The following is a 20,122-nucleotide window of genomic DNA, read 5'->3' as shown; positions in this document are numbered from 1 at the left end:
GCGCTGCCCGAAGACGCGAAGCTCACCAAGATCGAAACTCTGCGCTTCGCCCACAACTACATCTGGGCTCTGACCGAGACTCTGCGCATGGCCGACCAACACGGACACGCGCCAGAGTACCTGCCAGCAGGATCTGATCTGAGCAGCCCAACAAGTGTTTCATCTGCGGAGTGGGACTCAGCATCAGCCGCAGAGTCCTGCTGTGTGACCTCAGCTGGCTTTGACGCAAGACACTGTTACACCTCCGCTCATCAGATGAAATGTAAGATTTTATCAAGAGATCAATCAAGTGTTTTCCCCGTCGCCTTTTATTTCAAATCATTCTGTGGTGAAAATGGTCTAAAACACACTTGGCAATGTTGACTTGTGTTTTTGTGAGCAATTCTGAATGACATTTGTCAAGGGCCACGTGGATCAGGAAAAAGCTGCTGCACTCATCTCAAAGGATGAACACATTTCATGATCAATGAATGGGTTTGGTAATTTATTATTTTTATTCCTTTCACACTTGAATAGACATCAGTTTTCCTGTGCTGCATTTGGATGTCTCTCACTGGAATTTAAACCTCTGAAAACTAAGGAAAGGAAATTGGTGTGATTTCTTTAAAAACAGGAAAAAACATGATGAGCATCTTGGCAAGAAATGCCCTATATACATATATATATATATATATATATATATATATATATATATATATATATATATATATATATATATATACTTTTTCCTGAGGTCATTTTTTAAAAACTTTTTTTTCCTTTTGTGCTTATTTTCAGGCCATTTTCTTGTAATTATCCACTAATTTCCTGTAAATTTTTAGGCCATTTTTTTGTTGCTCGTCGCCCTGCTCTGATGTTTTCTTAAAAAAGAAATCATGCCGAATTGCTTAGATTTCAAGGGGTTAAGGAAAATGTCTCCAATTTCCTCTTTTTAAATGTGAATATTTTTCTTGGTTTCTTTGGGTTGTGGATGAAACAAAAAATTTGAAGATGTCATCTTGGGTTCTGGGAAACACTGATTGACATTTTTCACCATTTTCTGACATTTTATAGTCCAAAGAACTATATCAAGTCATCAAGAAAATATATCAGACAGAGATAAAACGACAATGAAAATAATTGTTAGTTGCAGCCCTAATGATCAGTGATGTCACAGCAGGTGTTGACCATCAGAAATCGGGCAAAACATCTGCAGTGACGCCATTGATTGACATCCTGTTTGTCCAAGAACAAGTGCAGCAGCATTTTCTACCTTCAGTGCAAATTGATTCTTTAAAAGCACTTAAACTGAGTTCACAACACTTGGAAATTACTGTTAAAAAATATTTAGTAATTTATTTGGGGCCATTTCTTTGTTCTAGAACACAAATTCACTGAGGTGGGAACAAGTCAAAGTTTTGTAAGTCACAAGTAACTGTCTTTGCCCTCAAATCCTCAAGTCCTTAACTTTGAGTCCTGCAGAGGTTATTATGTGTTCTTAACCAGATTTAATGACATTTAACAACAAATTAATAGTATATTGCGTTTACAAAAACCATGATTGCTTTGTTAAAATGTGCATTTCTTTGTTACTGTGGTTCTAACTTGCACATTCAAAGCGTTTAGCACCATCAACCAGTAACCACAACAGAATGAGTTTTGTGAATTGTGTGTTTGAAGGCAAAAGTCATTGTTGTAAAAGTCTAAGAACAGTTGAAGTCTTTGATTTTGTCAAGTCTAAAATTATCAGATTTGTGACTCGAGTCCAAGTCAAGCGAATTGAGTCCACACCTCTGCAATTTATGAGCATGTTGCACTAATTTACTCCCAGTTCACTAACACACCACAAAGCACAATCAATGATTTGGGAGGACGAGATCATTTGTTTAAGCTAAAAATATTTATTAGGTCATGATACTGAAATGTGTTTTTGCTTCATAAAAGTAGGTCTATTTATTTAAAAATAAAACTGTAGAAAACATGTGTCTTGGGGTGAAATGAAGTTTTTCGCTGTTTCCATGATTCAAAAGAACATCAAATACAAAGACAAGTATGACTTAAACACAGTGGCTGCCATTAAAATGTTTGGGGATTTTTTGGGGGGGAGGAGAAACAAAAAAAATGCCATCTTATAGTATTCGTTAATTTTCTTTTCATAGAGGCCAAAGTTAATGTGCAAATCAACATTTTCAGAGATGCAGTTCTCTACTGTCCTGCCTACCGTGACTATACTGAAGCGTACTGCGAGAGAGAGAGCAAGAGTTACATGTCATCATGTGTCGGGTAATGTCATGGTGTCCTATAGTGGCATGCAGTCCGAGGCTGAGCTCAGGGAGCGCTCTACTTGGGGAAGACGGTGACCACGTCGTAGCCTTCGGGCGGGGTCACTCGCTCGCGTGCGTGCGTCTCACAATAAATCTTGTCCTCCACAAAGAAATGTCCCAGCCGTTTTAGGTTGACGTTGCAGTCTGTGCAGGTGTAGCACTCGGGGTGACGGAACTTGTCCCTCAGCTTTACCACCATCCCCCTGAAGAAGACATTTAAAGATCACATTTAACCCCGAGGAACTGTTTGGTGTTTTTAATGCACTTCACATTTGATCATTTTGGCAGTGTTGATGCATATGACATGAAGTTTGGCAAGATTGTGTATTTTTGTTTAATCTTGGCATTTCCAGCTCAGCTTGTTACATTCATACTGTTACATGCAAAAAAAAAATAAATAAAATGCACCATTGAGACTCATTCACAAGCTGCAATTTGTATATATTATTGTAATATATTATATGTAATATATTTTTCATATATAGTTTTATGAAGGGGTATCTTTTTGTCTTTTCTTTCTTTGCCTTTGAATTTTTGTATATTTTACTATCTTCCTCCTGATGATGTCATCTTTTACCATATTTGGCATATGGAAAAAATGTGTGCTATTTTCACTAGGTGCAGTCACAATCAGCGTTGCTGCAGATCATATAAATATTACAGACTGTGATAATCAAAAAAAAAAAAAAATCTACTTTACCAGCTCTAAGGGTTAACATAATTGAGACAAAAAAGCATGTAATTTATGCAGACACTAACTCATGACTCATTTGTGTGCACTGCAAAAGCTTTGGAGCTACACTACACTGACAAAACTATTTGGACGGCTGAACATCACACCCATTAGTAACTGTTGAATATCTCATTCCAAACAATGAGCGTCAATCTGCTGCTGTAACAGCTCCCCCTCTTCTGGGAAGGCTTTCCTCAATAATTCTGCACCTGGCTGCAGGGATTAACTCCCATGCAGCCGCGAGAGAATTACTGAGGTCGGTCAGTGATGTACTACGATAAGGCCTCCCTCACAGTCGCTCTTCCAGTTCATCCTAAAAGGCGATGGATGGAGTTTACTCTGAGCACCAGTCAAACACAGAAAAACATTTTTGTGCATGAGAGCACCGTCACTTTGAAACAGGAGAAGTGCTGCCACAAAGTTGCACATGTTTGACTAAAATCCTGTTATGTCATAGTGTTAAGATTTCCTTTTACAGGAACTGAGGTGCATAAACCACAAAAAATGTACCAAACCAAAAGTAAATGTATGTGAGCAGGGTTATGGCAGGGGACAGAAAAAGATGCAACAAAAGTCACGGCCATTCTGATTCTCATATATTGCTCACTTTGAAAGATAACTGTGCATGAAAAATAAGTTTTAAAGTAACAAAACCTAAAACAGGGCTGATATATATTTCTTACTTACAGACGCTTCATGCAATCAGTTTAAGATGCAACGATTATTAGGTAATTATTTTTGTTAATTTCAAAATAGCAAAGTCTTGAATGGTTTTGAAAAAAAAAACCTTAACCCAGAGGGCGAATTTGGCTTGTTTATTTCATTACATAAAAGTTGCTCTAAACATCCTGCTGAACCCCGTTCAAACTCTCAAACTCTTTGTGGTAAAAAATAAACAAATGGTCGAATGTTCGTAATAAAAATCTGAATCAAATTTGGCTAACATAATTTGTAACACATTACCTCATATTTCAAATAAACATCAACAACAAAACTTTGTAAACTTTAATAAAAATAAGGGTTGTTGAGAGCGTCCTGTCACATAATTAACCCCTTGAATCACTAAGTGGATCTCAAATAGACCTGACATGAGTAAAAAGCCCTTATTATTATCTGCTGAAAAACATCCGTCACAAATAACTACACATACTTTTAGGATTCCTGAATCCAAAGCACTAAAGTTCACTAAAAGTTTTTTTAAAAGGTCTCAAGAATGTATTTTGGGGGTGAATCCACTAACATAAGCAGATGCTACTGCAGCCACCAGGTGGAGACAAACTCCAAACAGAGACATCAACACTGCGGGCCTTTAAGTGTTGCGTCACTATGTGGAAGTTTTTGGTGTTAAAATACTGAGAAACAAGATAAACAGCAGGTGTCACTGAATCTGGGCTGATGTTTAGGTATGAAGTCATTAATGGCTCTGGTACGCCTCCCAAAGTGCTGCAAAAACAAACACGTCATCTATTAAACAGCACCGAGGAATCATTGAATACTCACACAATCCCAGATCCACATTTGTCGCAGGAGGGTAACTTCTCTGTGTTCCCCACTGATGATGCAATCTTATTTGAGGGTGCTTTGACGCTCCTGAAGCCTGACGGTTTATCAGGGTCAACTGCAAACAGCAGACACACAAAATAATGATCTTAACATGCTTTGAGCTTCACTGGCTTTGCACACATCTATAATTGGGATTTCAAGTCATCAGGAATGAAAACAAACATAACAGTGTAATGCTTGACTGCTCTTTGAGGAAGCTGTGAGCTTCGCAGGATCCGTACCTGTCTGAAGGATCTCCTCCAGCACTTTGAATGAAGTCGACTGCCGAGGAGGCTCATCAGACTCTTGGTTCTCCTGCAGCATCTTGTAAACCTCTGAATCCGCTGCTACATGCGTCCGCTTGCATGTCTGCGATGGATCTGATGGAGCCCTACAAAGCAAATGTTTACATTTCAACATGTCTGCAGGAGCCACGGGATGCAAAAATGTGAAAACAAAGTCAAAGGGCCTTCGGCAAAGGAGGATTAAAAGAGGAGAAATCAAATAGTGTCACAATATTGGGGTGCAACACATGTACTGTGAATCTGGTCGACAGTTGCTGAATGACTCAGTCGCGGGCGCATTATCAGAGTTCTTTGTTCTACGAAAGTGCGCCACCTATTGAGCTAACTGGCAACAGCAGACCAGGTATCACTGTGCAGGGTGTAGAAGACAATGTTTTACCTCACAGTTTTAGTTTTATCATGTTTTATTGTTTAATCCTGGTCACAGATTAAGTTCTAGATGTTTTGTGCGACATTTGCTTTGTGCTGAGACAGCTCAATTTCACACGGATTAACAGACTTCTGTGTGTAATTCTTGACTTCTCAACCAGGAAGACAGTCTTTGAGGTGTTGAAGGGATTAGGATAAATTAAATCAGACTGTGCTAAAAATAATTCAGTCGAGGGTTTCCAAGTTCTGTTCACCTTTGTTGTCACTAAAACATCTTGATTAGTTCAGCACACAACCCATTGTTTCAGGTTAGGCTTGACATGATAGAGTCAAACTTTGCTGTGAGTGTTGACCTTTACATGACATTTACAGGGGAAGGACTGTACCGCTTTGTTGACAAGTTTGAAACTGTGTCTGTAGTGTAGTTTTGACATCATAACTTAAGTCCTGACAGCTCGTTTAAAGGCTCAGTGGCTGAATGTGGATTGTGAGCATCTTTCTGTGGATTGAGCCTTTTGATACTTGTAAGTATTTATATTATTTACTATACCTACTTTATAGACAAGAAAGACAAGTTTGGTTTTTTTTTTACGATAAAAGGACCTTTAAAGGCTGCATTTAGTGATAAAACTCTCGAAACCATTTTGACTATAGCTGTGTGAACACCTTGTCATACCCACATTACTATGACGTGTAAAGACATGTATCACCCAGCCCTCTGGGAGCTGGCCTAAATTTTACAAGCTCAATTTTTGCTGAGCAAACAAACAGAAATCTACTGAGTATAACCTGATTCCAGCAGTTAGAAGCCAACCAGCCCCTGAGCTACGAGGGAGTGTTTTCAATCAATAAAATGATCGATTTTTAGATGCATTGTGTTTCTTTACAGAAAAACTCGATCTCGTTGATCAAAGTGCTTTTGAAATGATTGTTTTTCATTGCAGTGAAAATGTGGCTTCGGTGCTGAAGACAAAAAGTACTAACATTGCTGGGTGATGGTTGATGAATCTGTTGGGGGTTGTTTCAACTGTGAAACATGAGAAAATCACAACAATAAGAAGCGTGTGAGCGTTGAGCTAAAGCATGTTAGCAACCTTGAGTGCAGTGGAGCATGTCGTTAAACTTTAACCTGCTCTTTCTGATTAAATGGTGTGTGCACACACTTTGGATTTAACACAGTAGAAGAGAAACTAAGCAGAGTAAGAACCACAGAGTGTGTATACTCTGTCATATATGACAGTATTAGATATTTTAGAAACACAGCTTACAAAGCAACCTGTAGATGTCGATGCCAGATAAACACACGGTTAGGGGTCGACAGTTTATTGGCCTGGTTGATTATTGGGGCCGATATTTGGCATTTTGCTGATTATCTGCATCAGCATTTTATCCTAATGATCGCAGATAAAATTAATTAATTAAAAAGTGCAAAGAAAGTGTCAGTATGGGGGGAACTTTTACTTTGTAAAACCTCAGGGAGCTACTTTTATTTATACATTTTTATTTTCACTTGACAAGTAGCTGGGAACTTGCTGTTTATGATGTTGAAAGTTTCAGTTTTTGATTATATTCCACATTCTAGATACTGACTGAAAGATTTTCATGTTTATTGTAAATGTATATCGGTTCCAAATATCGGTGATCAGTCTCATTAACTAGTCATAATCGGGATTGATTTCGGCCCTGAAAAACCAATAGTGTTCGACCCCTTCACAGAATTCACCTTAAAAGCAACAGTCCAACCTGAAATAGTGAGTCAAAAATATTGTTCTATTTTGTCGATAACTCAGCTCCGATGACTCTGTAATCCTGTAACAGTCTACAGTGTGATCAAAGTTCGATACTGACTGGCACAGACTGGGAGGAGAAAGGAAGCTTGCACTCTCAAACCGTCACAACAGAGTTTCCCACATATTCATGTATTTGCGTCTGCCTGCCATAATGAAAACATCTGCCGCAACATATTGATTTTATATTTTTGTAGCTGGGTTGTTTATCATGATTCTCTGAACTCATGATGAGTTCTACCTGCGCTGCGCTACAGACCCGCAAAAATGTCCCCATTTAGGTAAGGGACAAAGAATGATAAAGAAATAGATTTTAAAAAACGCCATCCGAAACTACAGCCACTCTTTCTTTTTCTGTGGGGAAACGCTGCACAGGCCAGAGCCTCTCGTTAATGAGTAGATGAACACTTCCTTCTGAGATTTGGTCAGCGACTTAGTTCAGTAGCAATAAAACAGTTCCCACATGAAACTGCTCACAACAAGGTCTGTTGATATCGGCCGATCTCTCCAACACTCTGCTACTCACACCAAAACAATCTAGATTGATAAATAACGCTATAGGTCAGAGGAAAAATCTGCATTTTTCATTTTGGTGTGTACTGTTCCTTTAAGGTCATCATATTACTGCGTTTTCTTTTAGATCTGTCTTGACTAAAGCGGTGTTGTCTGTGATTCATCTTACTTGTTGTCGGGCTCATTCGCTGTAGCACTGCTTTTAACAACATCCACGGCTGCGTTGAAGTCCTTGATGTTCTCTGAAGAGTAGAGACCAGAGGGGTTGTTGTACGTGTTGGTCGCAACTTTGGGGCCAAAACTGGAGAAGGGCAGAGCGCTCCTGTTGTGGGTCGAGCCTATGTGCTTCACCTCCTGTAAAAATCAAAGTTGTCCCCGTTAAAGCTTTTTTGTGAGTAACAAAGCAAAAGGTGCTGAGTGACAGATTTGTGAAATAACTGGCACGCCGTCCGAAACATGCAACTCGCAGTGCACACTTGGTGACGAAACTTTTGACGTCTTCAGACAAACTATAATATAGATTGTGTTTTATGAGCTTGCACGTGTACAAACGCACAGCTGATATCAAGACAGTTAGGAATATTACTCAATGTCTGAAAACACCCAGCCTTTTGTGTTTTCAACTATGGATTCAATAATGCTGCGACTGCACACTTTGAAAACTGATTGTTCCACTGAAAACGTCAAAACAGCCTCATATTTGCGTCTCCAGCTGCTGCTTCTGGTTTGACTCAAAGTCACACATAATTTAGCAGGATAATGTATGACTGGATTCTGCCTTAATTATAGCTAACGGCCTTTAAGAACAAACATGTCATGACACTGGCATGCCATGAAAGTGGGCGCATAAATGCCACTAAATCCAGCTCATGCTTCACAGTGGGAACACGGAAAAGTCTCCAAATATAGCTCATGCTTCAAGCTGACTATAACATAGCAGAATACCCCAGAGTCTCTGTGAGCAAATAAACGTACATTAAAAAAAATAGCCTAAAAAGTATGAAGCAATGGTTTAAAGTAATAAACAGTGGCGAGACGTCAAAGCGACAGACTCCAGACAAGCACTTGAAACACGTGTTATTGTGTGTGTGAGAAAAATGCACAACATCTGTGACCTGTGAAACACACAGAGCCTGAGACACATCACACCGTTTCCTACATGAATTCACACTTTGGCCGCAACTTTCCACTCAGCGGGCAGGAACTGAGGCTTGCGTCAGAGTCTGGCTGATAAACTACCGTCTCCTAGGAAACCTCCTGTTGGGAAGTAAACAATGACTTCATCGTTGGCAGTGTAAAGAAAAAAAAAAAAACCCAACCCACACGGCTTTGTGGGCGCGGTGGGAAAGGAGCATGCAGGCTTCCAGACGCTAATGGCTACCTGTAATTGTGATTCCCAGATTTCAAGCTAAATGAGTTATTTGAAAAGCTCTTTTGGTGTTGAGACCGCAGACACACACACACATGCGCACACACCTTTGGCTCTGATGCAAGATTCATCTTGTACGGATGTGTCTTCCCTTCCTCAGACGACAGCGGCGACCACAGTTTAGTTTCTGACCTATAGACCAGAGAAAGGACAAGAATTCTTCATCAATATTGTTGAAAAATGCTAAAATCACAACAAAAAGAGGAGTATTGATGTAATGCTGGTCTTAAAAACAGTTTCAATCACAGTTTCAGCCACATGCTGGCTTTAAATATAACAAGCCTGAGGTTTTTTTTTTTGTTTTTTCATCTGTAGGTATGTTTTTTAATGCATTTTTGACAATTACTCCACCCCTGCATTCACTACATTCCCTCCTAATTTGAACAAACATAGTTGCTTTAACCTGCCTGCTGACTCCATTTCAACATCTCTGCTGCTTGAAATCAGCTACCAGAGAATTCTGATGTCATGCAAATGACACAACACAAAATTACAACAGAGCTTAGCGTACATACATGACTCAAAGTAAAGACTTCAGGGAAACAAAAGACCCACTCGTCCTGTAAAAAAACCACGAATAAACACATCACTTCCTGAACACCTGGATTGCGGCCGAGCGCTCTCGTATTACTCAGTGTTTTTCAGGCCTGCGGCTATGCAGATCAGACTGGCACATGTTGCTTCACACTACCTGTCTATGGAGAGCACCAACTCGTCTATGCACCCCTTGATCTTGTTCTGTGCATCCAAGTGAGTCATGCCCTCCGTCGGTTCTCCGTTGATGGCCAAGATCATGTCTCCCATACACAGGTTGGCCTGGGCAGCTTTGCTCCCGGGGGTGACCTACAACACAGGAGACGTGACTGATAAGAAGCAGCAGCTATTTGGACCGGACGTGAGCTTGGATTTTAAGGTTTTAGGGTACACACATCCTGAGAAAAAGCTGTACCTTTATATACTTTCAAAGACCAGTCAGGACTTTTTCTGTAGCGGCTCTGCAGCTGATTAATCGCCTGCCATTACACAAGCTGAGACTGTGATGTTTTTAAGCTTAAAACTGTGTTTAAACTCTTATTCTGTTTTTTTTTTTAACCTAAATCCTTGGGTTTGAAATTAGTTTTAATTTATTGTTTTAGATCTTCCCTTATTCATCTCTGCATTTTATGTCTCTACACTTGTCGGGTGCACATACGTGTCTGTCATTGTGAAGCGATTGGTGCAAAACCTGTGTTGCTTTTGAAAGTGCTATATAAATGAAATACAAACTCTACTTTTGCAATAAAAAACAAAACTTGAATCATAAATATGTGGAAAAAACAAATTTGATTTGAAGCCAAAGATAAATAATTAATAAGTCTGAAAGTTTTATTTAATTTATATAATTTAATTTATTTATAATTTACTTCTACAGGTGTATTGTTTTAAATCTGACCTTCAAGGATCTTTACACACATTTCCATATTTACAGTAAACACGAGAGAGAGAGGTATTTTCAGGCGGCCGGGGCTCCCTGGAGTGCAGACACTCTATCAGAGATAAAGGCTTGAAGCAGACAGAGACTCAGTCCAGGAATTCCTAATCACTTTTCCATGGGTGGAGTGGAGCGACCACTGTAAAAACATTTACAACAGGAACAGCAGATGCCACTCAGGCAAAGTACACAGGGGAAGGTCATATTCTCATTCATTACTGTCACAGGAGTGTCACGCCGTAAAACATGTATGATGCAGAGTTAAGTTTTGCATTTATGTACACCATGCTGTTGTGAAGTAACAGAACGGGCTGCAAACACTGTCAGCTTAGACAAGGAGGACACTCAGGGATGTCAGAATAAAAAATGATTTTTTTTTTGCCTGTACATTTTGTGCTTTTAATTTAAAGTTAGGACTAAAAGAGATCAAATATGTAAGAAAGTCTGTAGGCGTTAACGTTGAAAATGGTAAGCCCTTTCATTAATTGATTAAGGCTAAAATTACCGATCATTTCATCAAGATTTAAAAAAAAAAACTTTGCTTATACCATACAATAACACATTTTTTCCTTAACATGTGACATGCTTTTCAAAGTTCTGACAACCATTAATCAATCTTTGATTAATTGTTAACATCCCTAGTAGACATGATAAAATAATAGGGGTGGGAGAGAAAAAAATTGAAACAGCATAGTGTTGCGATATTATCGCATGGGTATTGATACACAGATGGAGTACGGATTTTTTAAATTATATAAAGTTAGTAAGTTTACAAATTCAAAATGATACTTTTGGTAGCATAGCAGACTAACAAAATCAATTGCTGTTATAGTCCACTGAATATAATTTGCAGCGATAACAATGAGTGAAGTGAAGTGATCAGACTGAAAAGTTCATATTATTATAGAAAACATGTTGACAAGGTTTTCCTTTGAGGACAGAATTTGAAAAAAGACAATAAATCGCTTTACAATTCCAATATGTGTTATCACAATACTCGAAATACCGCATCGCTTTTAATATTGCAAAAATATTGTATCATGACTTAAATATCGTATCGTAGGGGCACTGCTGATTCCCACCTCTATAAAGACTGGTGTATCTCTGCTATCATTTTGTTAACATTTAAAAATTCCTTTTAAATAATGTGGAAAAAATTTGTTAGAAAAATTTAAAAACGTGTCTTCATAATTATGGTTACAGTACATAACACTTTAAAATCCCTTTTAAATAATGTGAAAAACTTTTTTTTATTCAGGAATCAACCTAAAAATGTGTGCTCATGAATATAATAACTAAATACTTAATAACCATATTAATGAACACATGCGCTCAGATAATCGCTCATGTCAATAAAGTTGTTCCAACATTTTTTCCCCACATTATTTAAAAGGAATTTGTCCACTGTTAACTTGTACACTTAAGTTCACAGTTGCTTGCAGTTAGCATACATAAAAGAAATAAGATAATTATACAGCTTTAGTACCGAAAGAATTGAAATGGGGAAATGAAACTTTATAAAGGAAAGTAAAACACTTATTGTCATTAGCTTAGAGCTCGAGATGCCGACACACACTGTAACAATAGTTAGCTAACAGTTACAGTGATGCCACTTTAGCCTCTGTGAATTAACGTTAGCCTTTTGTTGAGTCGAGCTAAAGTTACCTCACAGTCTGCTCTCAGGACAGTCGAGAGGAAACAGCGAGGGGTGAAAGTTTCGTCGGGACATGCCCAGGTGTAGTTACACCAAACTACACCGTACAGCTAACAGTAACACTTACCCGGGAAATTGTCAGCGGCTGGTCGAACTCCTTTCCCCCCACCAGCCTGAAGCCCCACGGCCCAGGACCCTGCAGCGCGACCCGGAGAGGCATCACGGTGATGTCGGCTAACAGAAACTAAACTGTCGTGTGTTTTATTAAAGGTCTGCCTCAGAGGTGACTTCCTCCTGCTCCTGACATGTGCCGCTGTCGACAGTCACAGTTTCAGGCTGGCTCTCAGCAGCAGAGCAGGGGGAGGACCCTCAGGTTACAGTTGGACGAATAGATTTTGAAGTTTCCTCGCTGATAAGTGAGAGCGCAAAGATCGTCTATTGACAAAATGGCTCACTCCGTAATATATATGTGTGTGTGTGTGTGTGTGTGTGTGTGTGTGTGTGTGTGTGTGTGTGTGTGTGTGTGTAAAAGCTATGTGTGTAAAAGCTAATCAAGCCTACAGAAATGTGAGGTCATTTTGTCATCGTGGTTAACCCTTTGAAAGCTGGAGTGACACATTACAAGTGGCAACTCCCATCCTCTTGCTGAGGAATTTCAGCTACTACCCTCTGGGCGAAGGTTTTAAAGTATTAGGTGTAGGCCAAAGCTACAGGATAGCTTTGTTCCAACTGCTATCATTCATTTAAATAAAGTTAAAGTTTTAAATAAAATAAAGTTTTGCTTTAGTGGCTTCTCTTGAGTCCTGTTTCTTGTAAGCTTGAGAGTACCCGATGTTTGCCCTGTCTGTTACGCTTGTGTCCTCTGTGTTTAATGTTGTAAACTAACATGGATGCTCTCTCTGTTATGCTGCAAAACAAATCTACCTACGGGTACAAATAAAGTCACCTCACCTTATTACTTTTCTTGTGCTGCTTTCAGATGCCTTTCACAAGTTTTGAAACCTTTAAACCCTGAGCAAATTGGTGGGATTTTCTCCCCCCAAAAAAACTGGGGAAGAAAAGGCAATGAGCAACTTTGTATGAAATGTTCAACAAATTGCAGAAATTAAGTAGATTTTAAAAAAAATATTTAAAAAAGTAGGGAGCAAATTCCAGGGGGAACAATTAGTAAAAAACAAAAAAACATCCCTGCATATATTTCTAATTTTCATAGTTACATATTTGAAATTAGGTTAAAGAATTATTATATTTTTTTAAAGAACTTTCTTCAGGTCATTTTTACTTGTTTTGTAACTTTCTTTTTCATTCCTTATTTTTTAAATTTATTTTTTAAAAACTAATTTTCAGGTAATTTCCTTGTACTTATTACTAATTTAATACTAATTCTTTGGTCATTTTCTTCATTTTTGTGTCATCAAGCGAGTTTGCTCAGGTTTCAAAGCGTTAAGTAACAATGGGACCCCGGGTCAAATTTTTTTTTTTATACCATACTATAGTATACTATACAATACTATACTATATGATACTATACTAAGAGATCAAAACCAACAATGAATCCTACTAACCTGTATCCAAAGCCAATAAGCTTGTTCCTCTGTGGATTATTTACCAGCACATAAAATGTGTATCATTTCTCATCTTAAAACAGTTCCCAGCACATCTGCTACTGGTCCAGTTAGACTTGATAAAAACTGCAGTGCTGAGCAGATTTATGCCAGTGATGGTAGTTTTAGCATTGTTGGTACTGTTAGCTGCCAGCTAGGCCACCCCAGTGTTGAGAGCTGTGTGCAGACAATCCCAGCCCAGAGTCTGAATCGCAGATATGCTCTGAATGTTGCATACAGCTCCTTTAACATTAAACATATTCATCTGGAGAAAATGAGCTGAGAAACTCAGACAGGAGAGGAAAGTCAGAAAATGATGAAATGCATTGCAGTTTTTGGTCTTTTCGTGATTTATTACTTATGGGAAAAGATAGAATGACATCAGATTTAACCAAAGGACTGAAAATTAATTCCTCCTGTCACACACATGTTCGAAACAAATCACACAGCTTTTGGATGCCGAACAAGACCGGTCTATGCTGTTCGAGGAGACGGTTTAATACAATTGTGAATTTGGAGTTTATTTTTGTTAAATAGGCTACCAACCTTTCAAGAAGTTATATAGATTCCAGAGGTTTAATAGCTGGCCTCTGATGACTTAAACAAATTAAGTTTTCCCCTCAATAAAAACTGTGAAAACAGAGCAGAGTGATGCCTCTTGATATTTTGCCCCTCTCAGATGAGCTCCAGTGTTTGTTTTAGGGATGTCCGCCTGCCGGTACGTCACCGTGTTATGTGCAAGCTTACCATTTATGGTAGAGCTAAATCCCAGGATGTGGAATGTGCCGCTCCCAAAACTTGAATTCCTGCCAGGGGATCTCTGCTCCAAGTGGAGAGAAAAGTCTCTTAGCAGCAGACTGACCGAATGAAACACGTCCTCTCTTGTGGGATTTACATGCATCCCTCACAGGCCTTCAGGCAGCCAGTGGAGTCTGTAGGGCCTTTAAAGTGAGGCCTTTATAATGTTTAAGATCAAATCATGAGGAAAGTAAATGAGCTTCTGACTGCTGAGGCTGTTCAAAACACATCTGTCAACATCATCACCTACAGGATTTCACTTATCTGACTGACTGTTGCTTTAAAGGCTTCACACAGCAGCCAAAATTAATGTAACATGATTATTTATGCAAACTTCCTGACATTATATAAGTTATCCTCTAAAATTTATTAAGCTATTTCCTCCCTGTAACATTAATTTGGGTGTAGCTTAAATGGTGTGCTACTTAAAAAAAAAAAAAAATTAAGCTCAGCAACAGCTCCACCTTTAGCTCACATTAATTTGCAATATTACACAAAGAGACGTGCATTTCAAAAATACATGCCTATATACCATTAACCTGCTGCAAGACTTTACTCCATTTACATGTCAAAGGATCTTAAATGTTATAAAATTTCTTATTCAGATCATTGCCATAAATCAAAACTGATAGCACAACAAATAGTTTAAATGGTTTATTAAATATTGCATAATACCGAAGTCACAGCAGTGTATAGTATCTTTATTTTTAATATTGTCAATGTAACAGCACTGCAAATTGAAGCAAACAAACCAAAACCTGTTGCAGGTTGTGCGTCTCATCAAACTAGCCCGTTCTTATGATTATTAATCATTAAGTTAAAGCATCGTGTCACACTTTTAGGTACTTGCACAGTAACTGACAAGTTCTTAGTAAATGTTCTCCCATCACAGAGACTAGGACTGACGGGAAAACCATGGTTACATTAAATATGTCATGGATACATTTCAGTGATAATCCCAACAATAATTAAAATAATTAAATGAAAATGAGGCACAATTTTGCTAACATAAGGCATTATGAATGTCACAAATGGCAGCGTAATGTTCATATGCGTCAAACTCCCTGTGCTCAGTAACGCTCCACTCTGTGCTTTGCCAAAAATCCTTCAGGTAAATAAACTGCTGCAAACAATGGAGCTCCATCTGACGCTCCCATCGCTCGCAGTCTTATTTTTTTATTATACATATTTACAGTCCTTCTTGTGCCATGCTGATCAGTAATCTGCATGTTCATTCAAGATGAAAATACAGACTTTTTAAAATTTTTTTATACATATTATGTGCGCCACATTCATATATTCATACATTCATACATCCTGTGATGTTTTCTGGAGCGCAGTATATCACAGAAACAATCTAGAGTGAGTTGCGTTATGGCTAAGTGAGTGATTTGTCCATCATGTGGCGTGTTTGAGGTGGAGCGAACCTCCCTAATTGTGTTGTCAGGGAAGAAACAGACTCCCAACCAATCAGCACATTTAAGCGCAGCTGGAGTTACACAGGAACAGAAATGTTTAGCCAGCAGTGGAGGGAAAAACATGCTTTTGTGGTGTAACAAAATACCTGAATATTATATCAGTGCTATACAGGCAAACACACAATGCGGTGTATTATCTTGACAAAACATTCCCTTTGCTGAAGTTGGCAAAACTGTCCGTGCAAGACACCTGATTATGCCTCAACAGCAAACATCAGAGAGGATGAAACACTGATTGCTACTGAATTTCGTTAAATTAATGCACTTCATTGATTATTGAACTTCATACATGTGGTCGCAAGCTTCAAACCATGATCCAACCAGGTCAATGTTCATCATCACTGCACAACCGCAGCTAACGCATTCAAAAAAAAAAAACAAAAAACAGAAACAATGATATAGTAAACATACACTTTTAGATCTATCGAGGAGCGACTGTTTTATCTTTCAACACTTCACATTATGTTTTTTTAATTTTGTGTACTCACATGATCATAGCGAGTCTAAAATGTAGGCCCGCTGATAGTCTAGCATCGTTTGATAGAAATATGTTGATTTATGGGAAAAGGTTCTGTCTTGGAGCATCAGATCCACGTGCTATAAACTAAACTGACTTTAAAGTGAGAGTTCAGACTCTTTGAGTTGGGTTTTTATGGGGCACTTATCCAAAGACGGTATGCTATGTGCAGTGGATGTCAGTCAGCACGCCCCCAGTTTGGAGAAGCAGGATAGAGTCTGAAATGAAAGCTAAGGAATCAACTGCTTTGGTGGGCTCAGCAACAAAACATATTTTCACTGCTTTACCTTAATGTCAAACAACAATTTCTAACGAGAAAATGAAGCAGTTATCTCGCTCTCTTAGAAGCCAAACTCCACAGAGAAAAACTGAGATTTAACGTTGTTGAACACATGAGCTGCTGGCTCACTGCTGCCTCGAAAAGTCAGTTCATGTTAACGTGCGACTTTGGTGTATGAAAGGGTTAGTTCAGATTCACCAAAATCACACAGTAACACAAAAAGTCTAACTGATCGAAGCAGCAGAAGACCAGCAGCTCCTGTGGTCAGTGAATTACAATTACAGTTTTTCTGGATGGAGTCTGGTGGCTTTGATAGGAGCTTAGACGTGAAACTGAAGTCACATCCCCATCAGAGAGGTAAAGCAGTGAAAATACTCTCCATATAGCATACAGATTTTAAGGTGTTTACTTTTTTTTTTTAGGAGGCTAAAATACATTTTGCTGCTGACCCCCGTCCACATCAGGACATTGCTAAGCATCACCAAACTGACATCTGCTGGAGGTAATACTTCAAAAAAAATCTCAACTATCCCTTTAAAATACTTGTTTAGCAATTACTCTTCAAACTGCATCAATCTGCCAGTCCCAGCAGGTCACAACAAGCTCTAAGAAAGATTTGCAAGCACTATATCACACCTCTGCTCAGGACTGATGAGCACGGTGCAGCGGCTGGTGCCAACAAGGAATTTGATGAAAACACAAGCAGAGAAAAACAATAGCTATCATCTTTCATTGTGTGCGTGTGGAGGATCTATTCTGACATGTGGTGTCTGTTGCAGGATCTGATGGTGCCGGAGATGTGGGAGCTCTGTTCTCGTGGGGGAGACGGCTGCGATGCTTTGATAGCAGAATTCAAAGGAATCCTCCGTCAGGGAGCTATTGAAGCTCAAAGAGCTGACTGTTAACCCTGTCATCACTTCTGTTTTCTTTAAGCTAAGGGTGGCAAATATTGAGGCTGATAGTGTCTCATGCTCCGATTTGACTTGTCAATCTCTGACTGATATTACAGTGCATGCTGTACTAATGCTGACCTCATTGTTTAAATCATTCCACTAACTCTATTACCAAGTCGTAGTCATTACATATGAAAATATGTAGCCATATTTGGAAGGCCTCTTAAAAGTTTTCTGTACACATTTACATGGCTAAAACATATAATCTTGTGAGCGAGGGCGTGGTTAAAATCCCAATATGCGCTTAAGGTCAGTATGATTATTTTCTAAGACACCTTGTTGGCTTTGCTCAAAACGTTAAACAGTTTGTTTTTTTTGGTGATTAATCTACTATTATTTTGTTAGGTGGGATCTCCCTACATGACCAAACAGGAAGTTAAGTGCTACCACGCCTGTGCTGTGGTTGCGCTGGAGCTAGGTGTCTACCACCAGCTACCTTACAGGCGTCGTCCATCAGCAAAAACACGATTCTATTTAGATGGAAAAGATATAAAAGGACAAATAAATAGATTCTGAAAATAAAGGATGTGCATATACACAGTTTCAGACATGCAACACAGTCCGCGTGTCCTGTATTTGCTGTGGTAACTGAAAAAGAGAAGCTAAGAGCACACTTCAACATTTGAGTGTTTCCCGTCATGCACATGACTTTGTAATAATTATTGTATAACAACCTTTGGATAGAAAATAAAGGCAATACTGAACCGGTTCCTAAAGCTTTCGGGTTACACTGTGTTGTGAATGCTGTTCATTTTTCCAAATACTGACTTATGATGACTGAGAGAATGTAAAAAAAAAAAAAAAAGAAAGGAAAACCAGTTTGTCAGACCAGTTTCTAAAGGGGATTCAAACATAAAATGTAAGAAAACTCTGGAGGGCACTGAATTAAATCGAGTCCAAAAATAAACCACCTCATTAAATTTCATACATGTCTGGTATGTTGATCCAAACACCACAGGTTTTCTTTAGGAAGCAGCGTCTAATGTCTCTGAATCACGAGATGCGTGATTTGTGTCGTATTTATCTAATCATGATAAAACACCTCCGGCCCTGAAAGGTAGCGCATGACAAACAGCTCCGACCACACGTCCCATAAAAATACATTCTGAATCCCCCCAAAGTCCAGTTCAGGTAATAAGATCCACTCTTTAATCCATACACTGCTCTGCTGCCGGCCTCCACACCGAGGTGCTACGTAAACACTTGTGTAAATTACATGGGCAAGATGGAAGCTATTATCTGTGCAATAACAGCTAGTTTGTGGTGGAAGAAATCCCACACGTGGAGACGGACGATTTCTGTCAAGAAGTGTGTAAAATGTGGCCAAGGTGTACACCATACTGAGGTTTGGGCAGTGAGCTGTCTCTGTCTCCGTCTCGTGCAGTTTGACATACCTCAGGCCGAACCGATCACTTTCCCAGACAAAATGGATTCGCCTGGCTAAATGACTATGCTAACCAACAGCCATGCGCGATAGTAATGACTTCCCAAGCTTGACAGGCAACCACGTGTTACAGCCGGATTAGATATCTTTACAGTTTCACCTCCTTCACGTAATTCCCAGGGAAAGTCCCAAACTGTTTTGTCCTCTTTGAGGTACCTGGAGAGAAAATGAAAGAGAAAAAGTGATCAGGCAAAAGTAAAAGGTTTCTTTCTCAGATTAAAAGGCTAAAATGACCTTAATTTTATAGCAAGACTTCTCCCTCCAAATGACCATTTGTATTTAAGTTACTGACAACATGTTACGTTGAATTTGTAAAGAAAATATTTTTCTCGCATGCCTCAGGCGAGGAAAAATCCAAAATTTATACAACTCTTGAGGAATTTGGGTAAAACAGGGCTGCATTTAAAAACAGCAAAACTTTATTAAAACATCTGTTTACAAACTCTCACGATTCATGCAGTATAATCTAAGTCTCATTTATCCAGTCGGACGCTCAGTACTTCCCAGTCCATTGGGGTATTGAACTGAAAGTGAAACTTCAGTTTAATTCTATTTATTAAGTCCAATATCACAGATAACAATTTTCCTCAGAGAGCCTTACAGCATACAGCATCCCTCTGTCCCTCACAGTGGATAAGGAAAAACAACACAAAATAACCCCTTAATCAAGAGGAAAAAAACAGCAATAATAACAATTCTAAAAAAAAATTAATAGCAATGTAAAATGAACTGTTTTAGTCAAGCGAGCTTGGCTTTGAAGAGAGCACTGACAAGTTTCAATTTCTCTTCAGTTCCCTGTTGGAAAGGGTGGTCTGTTAGGGAATTACTGAGCATACAAAATAATAATCAAGACTTTACTGAAGATTATACTGCATGAGTTGTGTGACAATTTATAAACGGATGTTTTGATTTAGTTTTGCTGCTGTTAAACACGGCCCCCTA

The 20,122-nt window shown here is 38.9% G+C and overlaps 2 protein-coding genes across 4 annotated transcripts in view; both read right to left on the bottom strand.

Moving 5' to 3' along the window:
- Positions 1 to 1,913: 1,913 nt before the first annotated feature.
- On the bottom strand, positions 1,914 to 12,519 carry pdlim1 (PDZ and LIM domain 1 (elfin)). Its single transcript, XM_042502296.1, has 7 exons — positions 12,234 to 12,519; positions 9,673 to 9,824; positions 9,029 to 9,113; positions 7,722 to 7,906; positions 4,821 to 4,969; positions 4,537 to 4,654; positions 1,914 to 2,506 (listed from the first exon to the last, which is right to left on the bottom strand). Exons 1-7 carry the CDS (start codon positions 12,324 to 12,326, stop codon positions 2,320 to 2,322), a joined length of 969 nt encoding a protein of 322 aa, XP_042358230.1. The 5' UTR covers positions 12,327 to 12,519; the 3' UTR covers positions 1,914 to 2,319.
- Positions 12,520 to 15,149: 2,630 nt separating this feature from the next.
- Positions 15,150 to 20,122, bottom strand: part of LOC121954740 (sorbin and SH3 domain-containing protein 1) — a 39,637-nt gene continuing 34,664 nt past the window's right edge. For all 3 annotated transcript variants that reach the window (XM_042502428.1, XM_042502426.1, XM_042502427.1), the window contains one exon: positions 15,150 to 19,336. In XM_042502428.1, the coding sequence (XP_042358362.1) occupies positions 19,269 to 19,336 (68 nt within the window). In that variant the 3' untranslated portion in view covers positions 15,150 to 19,268. The remainder of the gene's footprint in view (positions 19,337 to 20,122) is intronic.

Source organism: Plectropomus leopardus, chromosome 15, assembly GCF_008729295.1.
Source record: "Plectropomus leopardus isolate mb chromosome 15, YSFRI_Pleo_2.0, whole genome shotgun sequence".
NCBI lineage: Eukaryota > Metazoa > Chordata > Actinopteri > Perciformes > Serranidae > Plectropomus > Plectropomus leopardus.
Note: the sequence above shows the minus strand (reverse complement) of the source record. Positions and strands in the feature narration are given on the sequence as shown.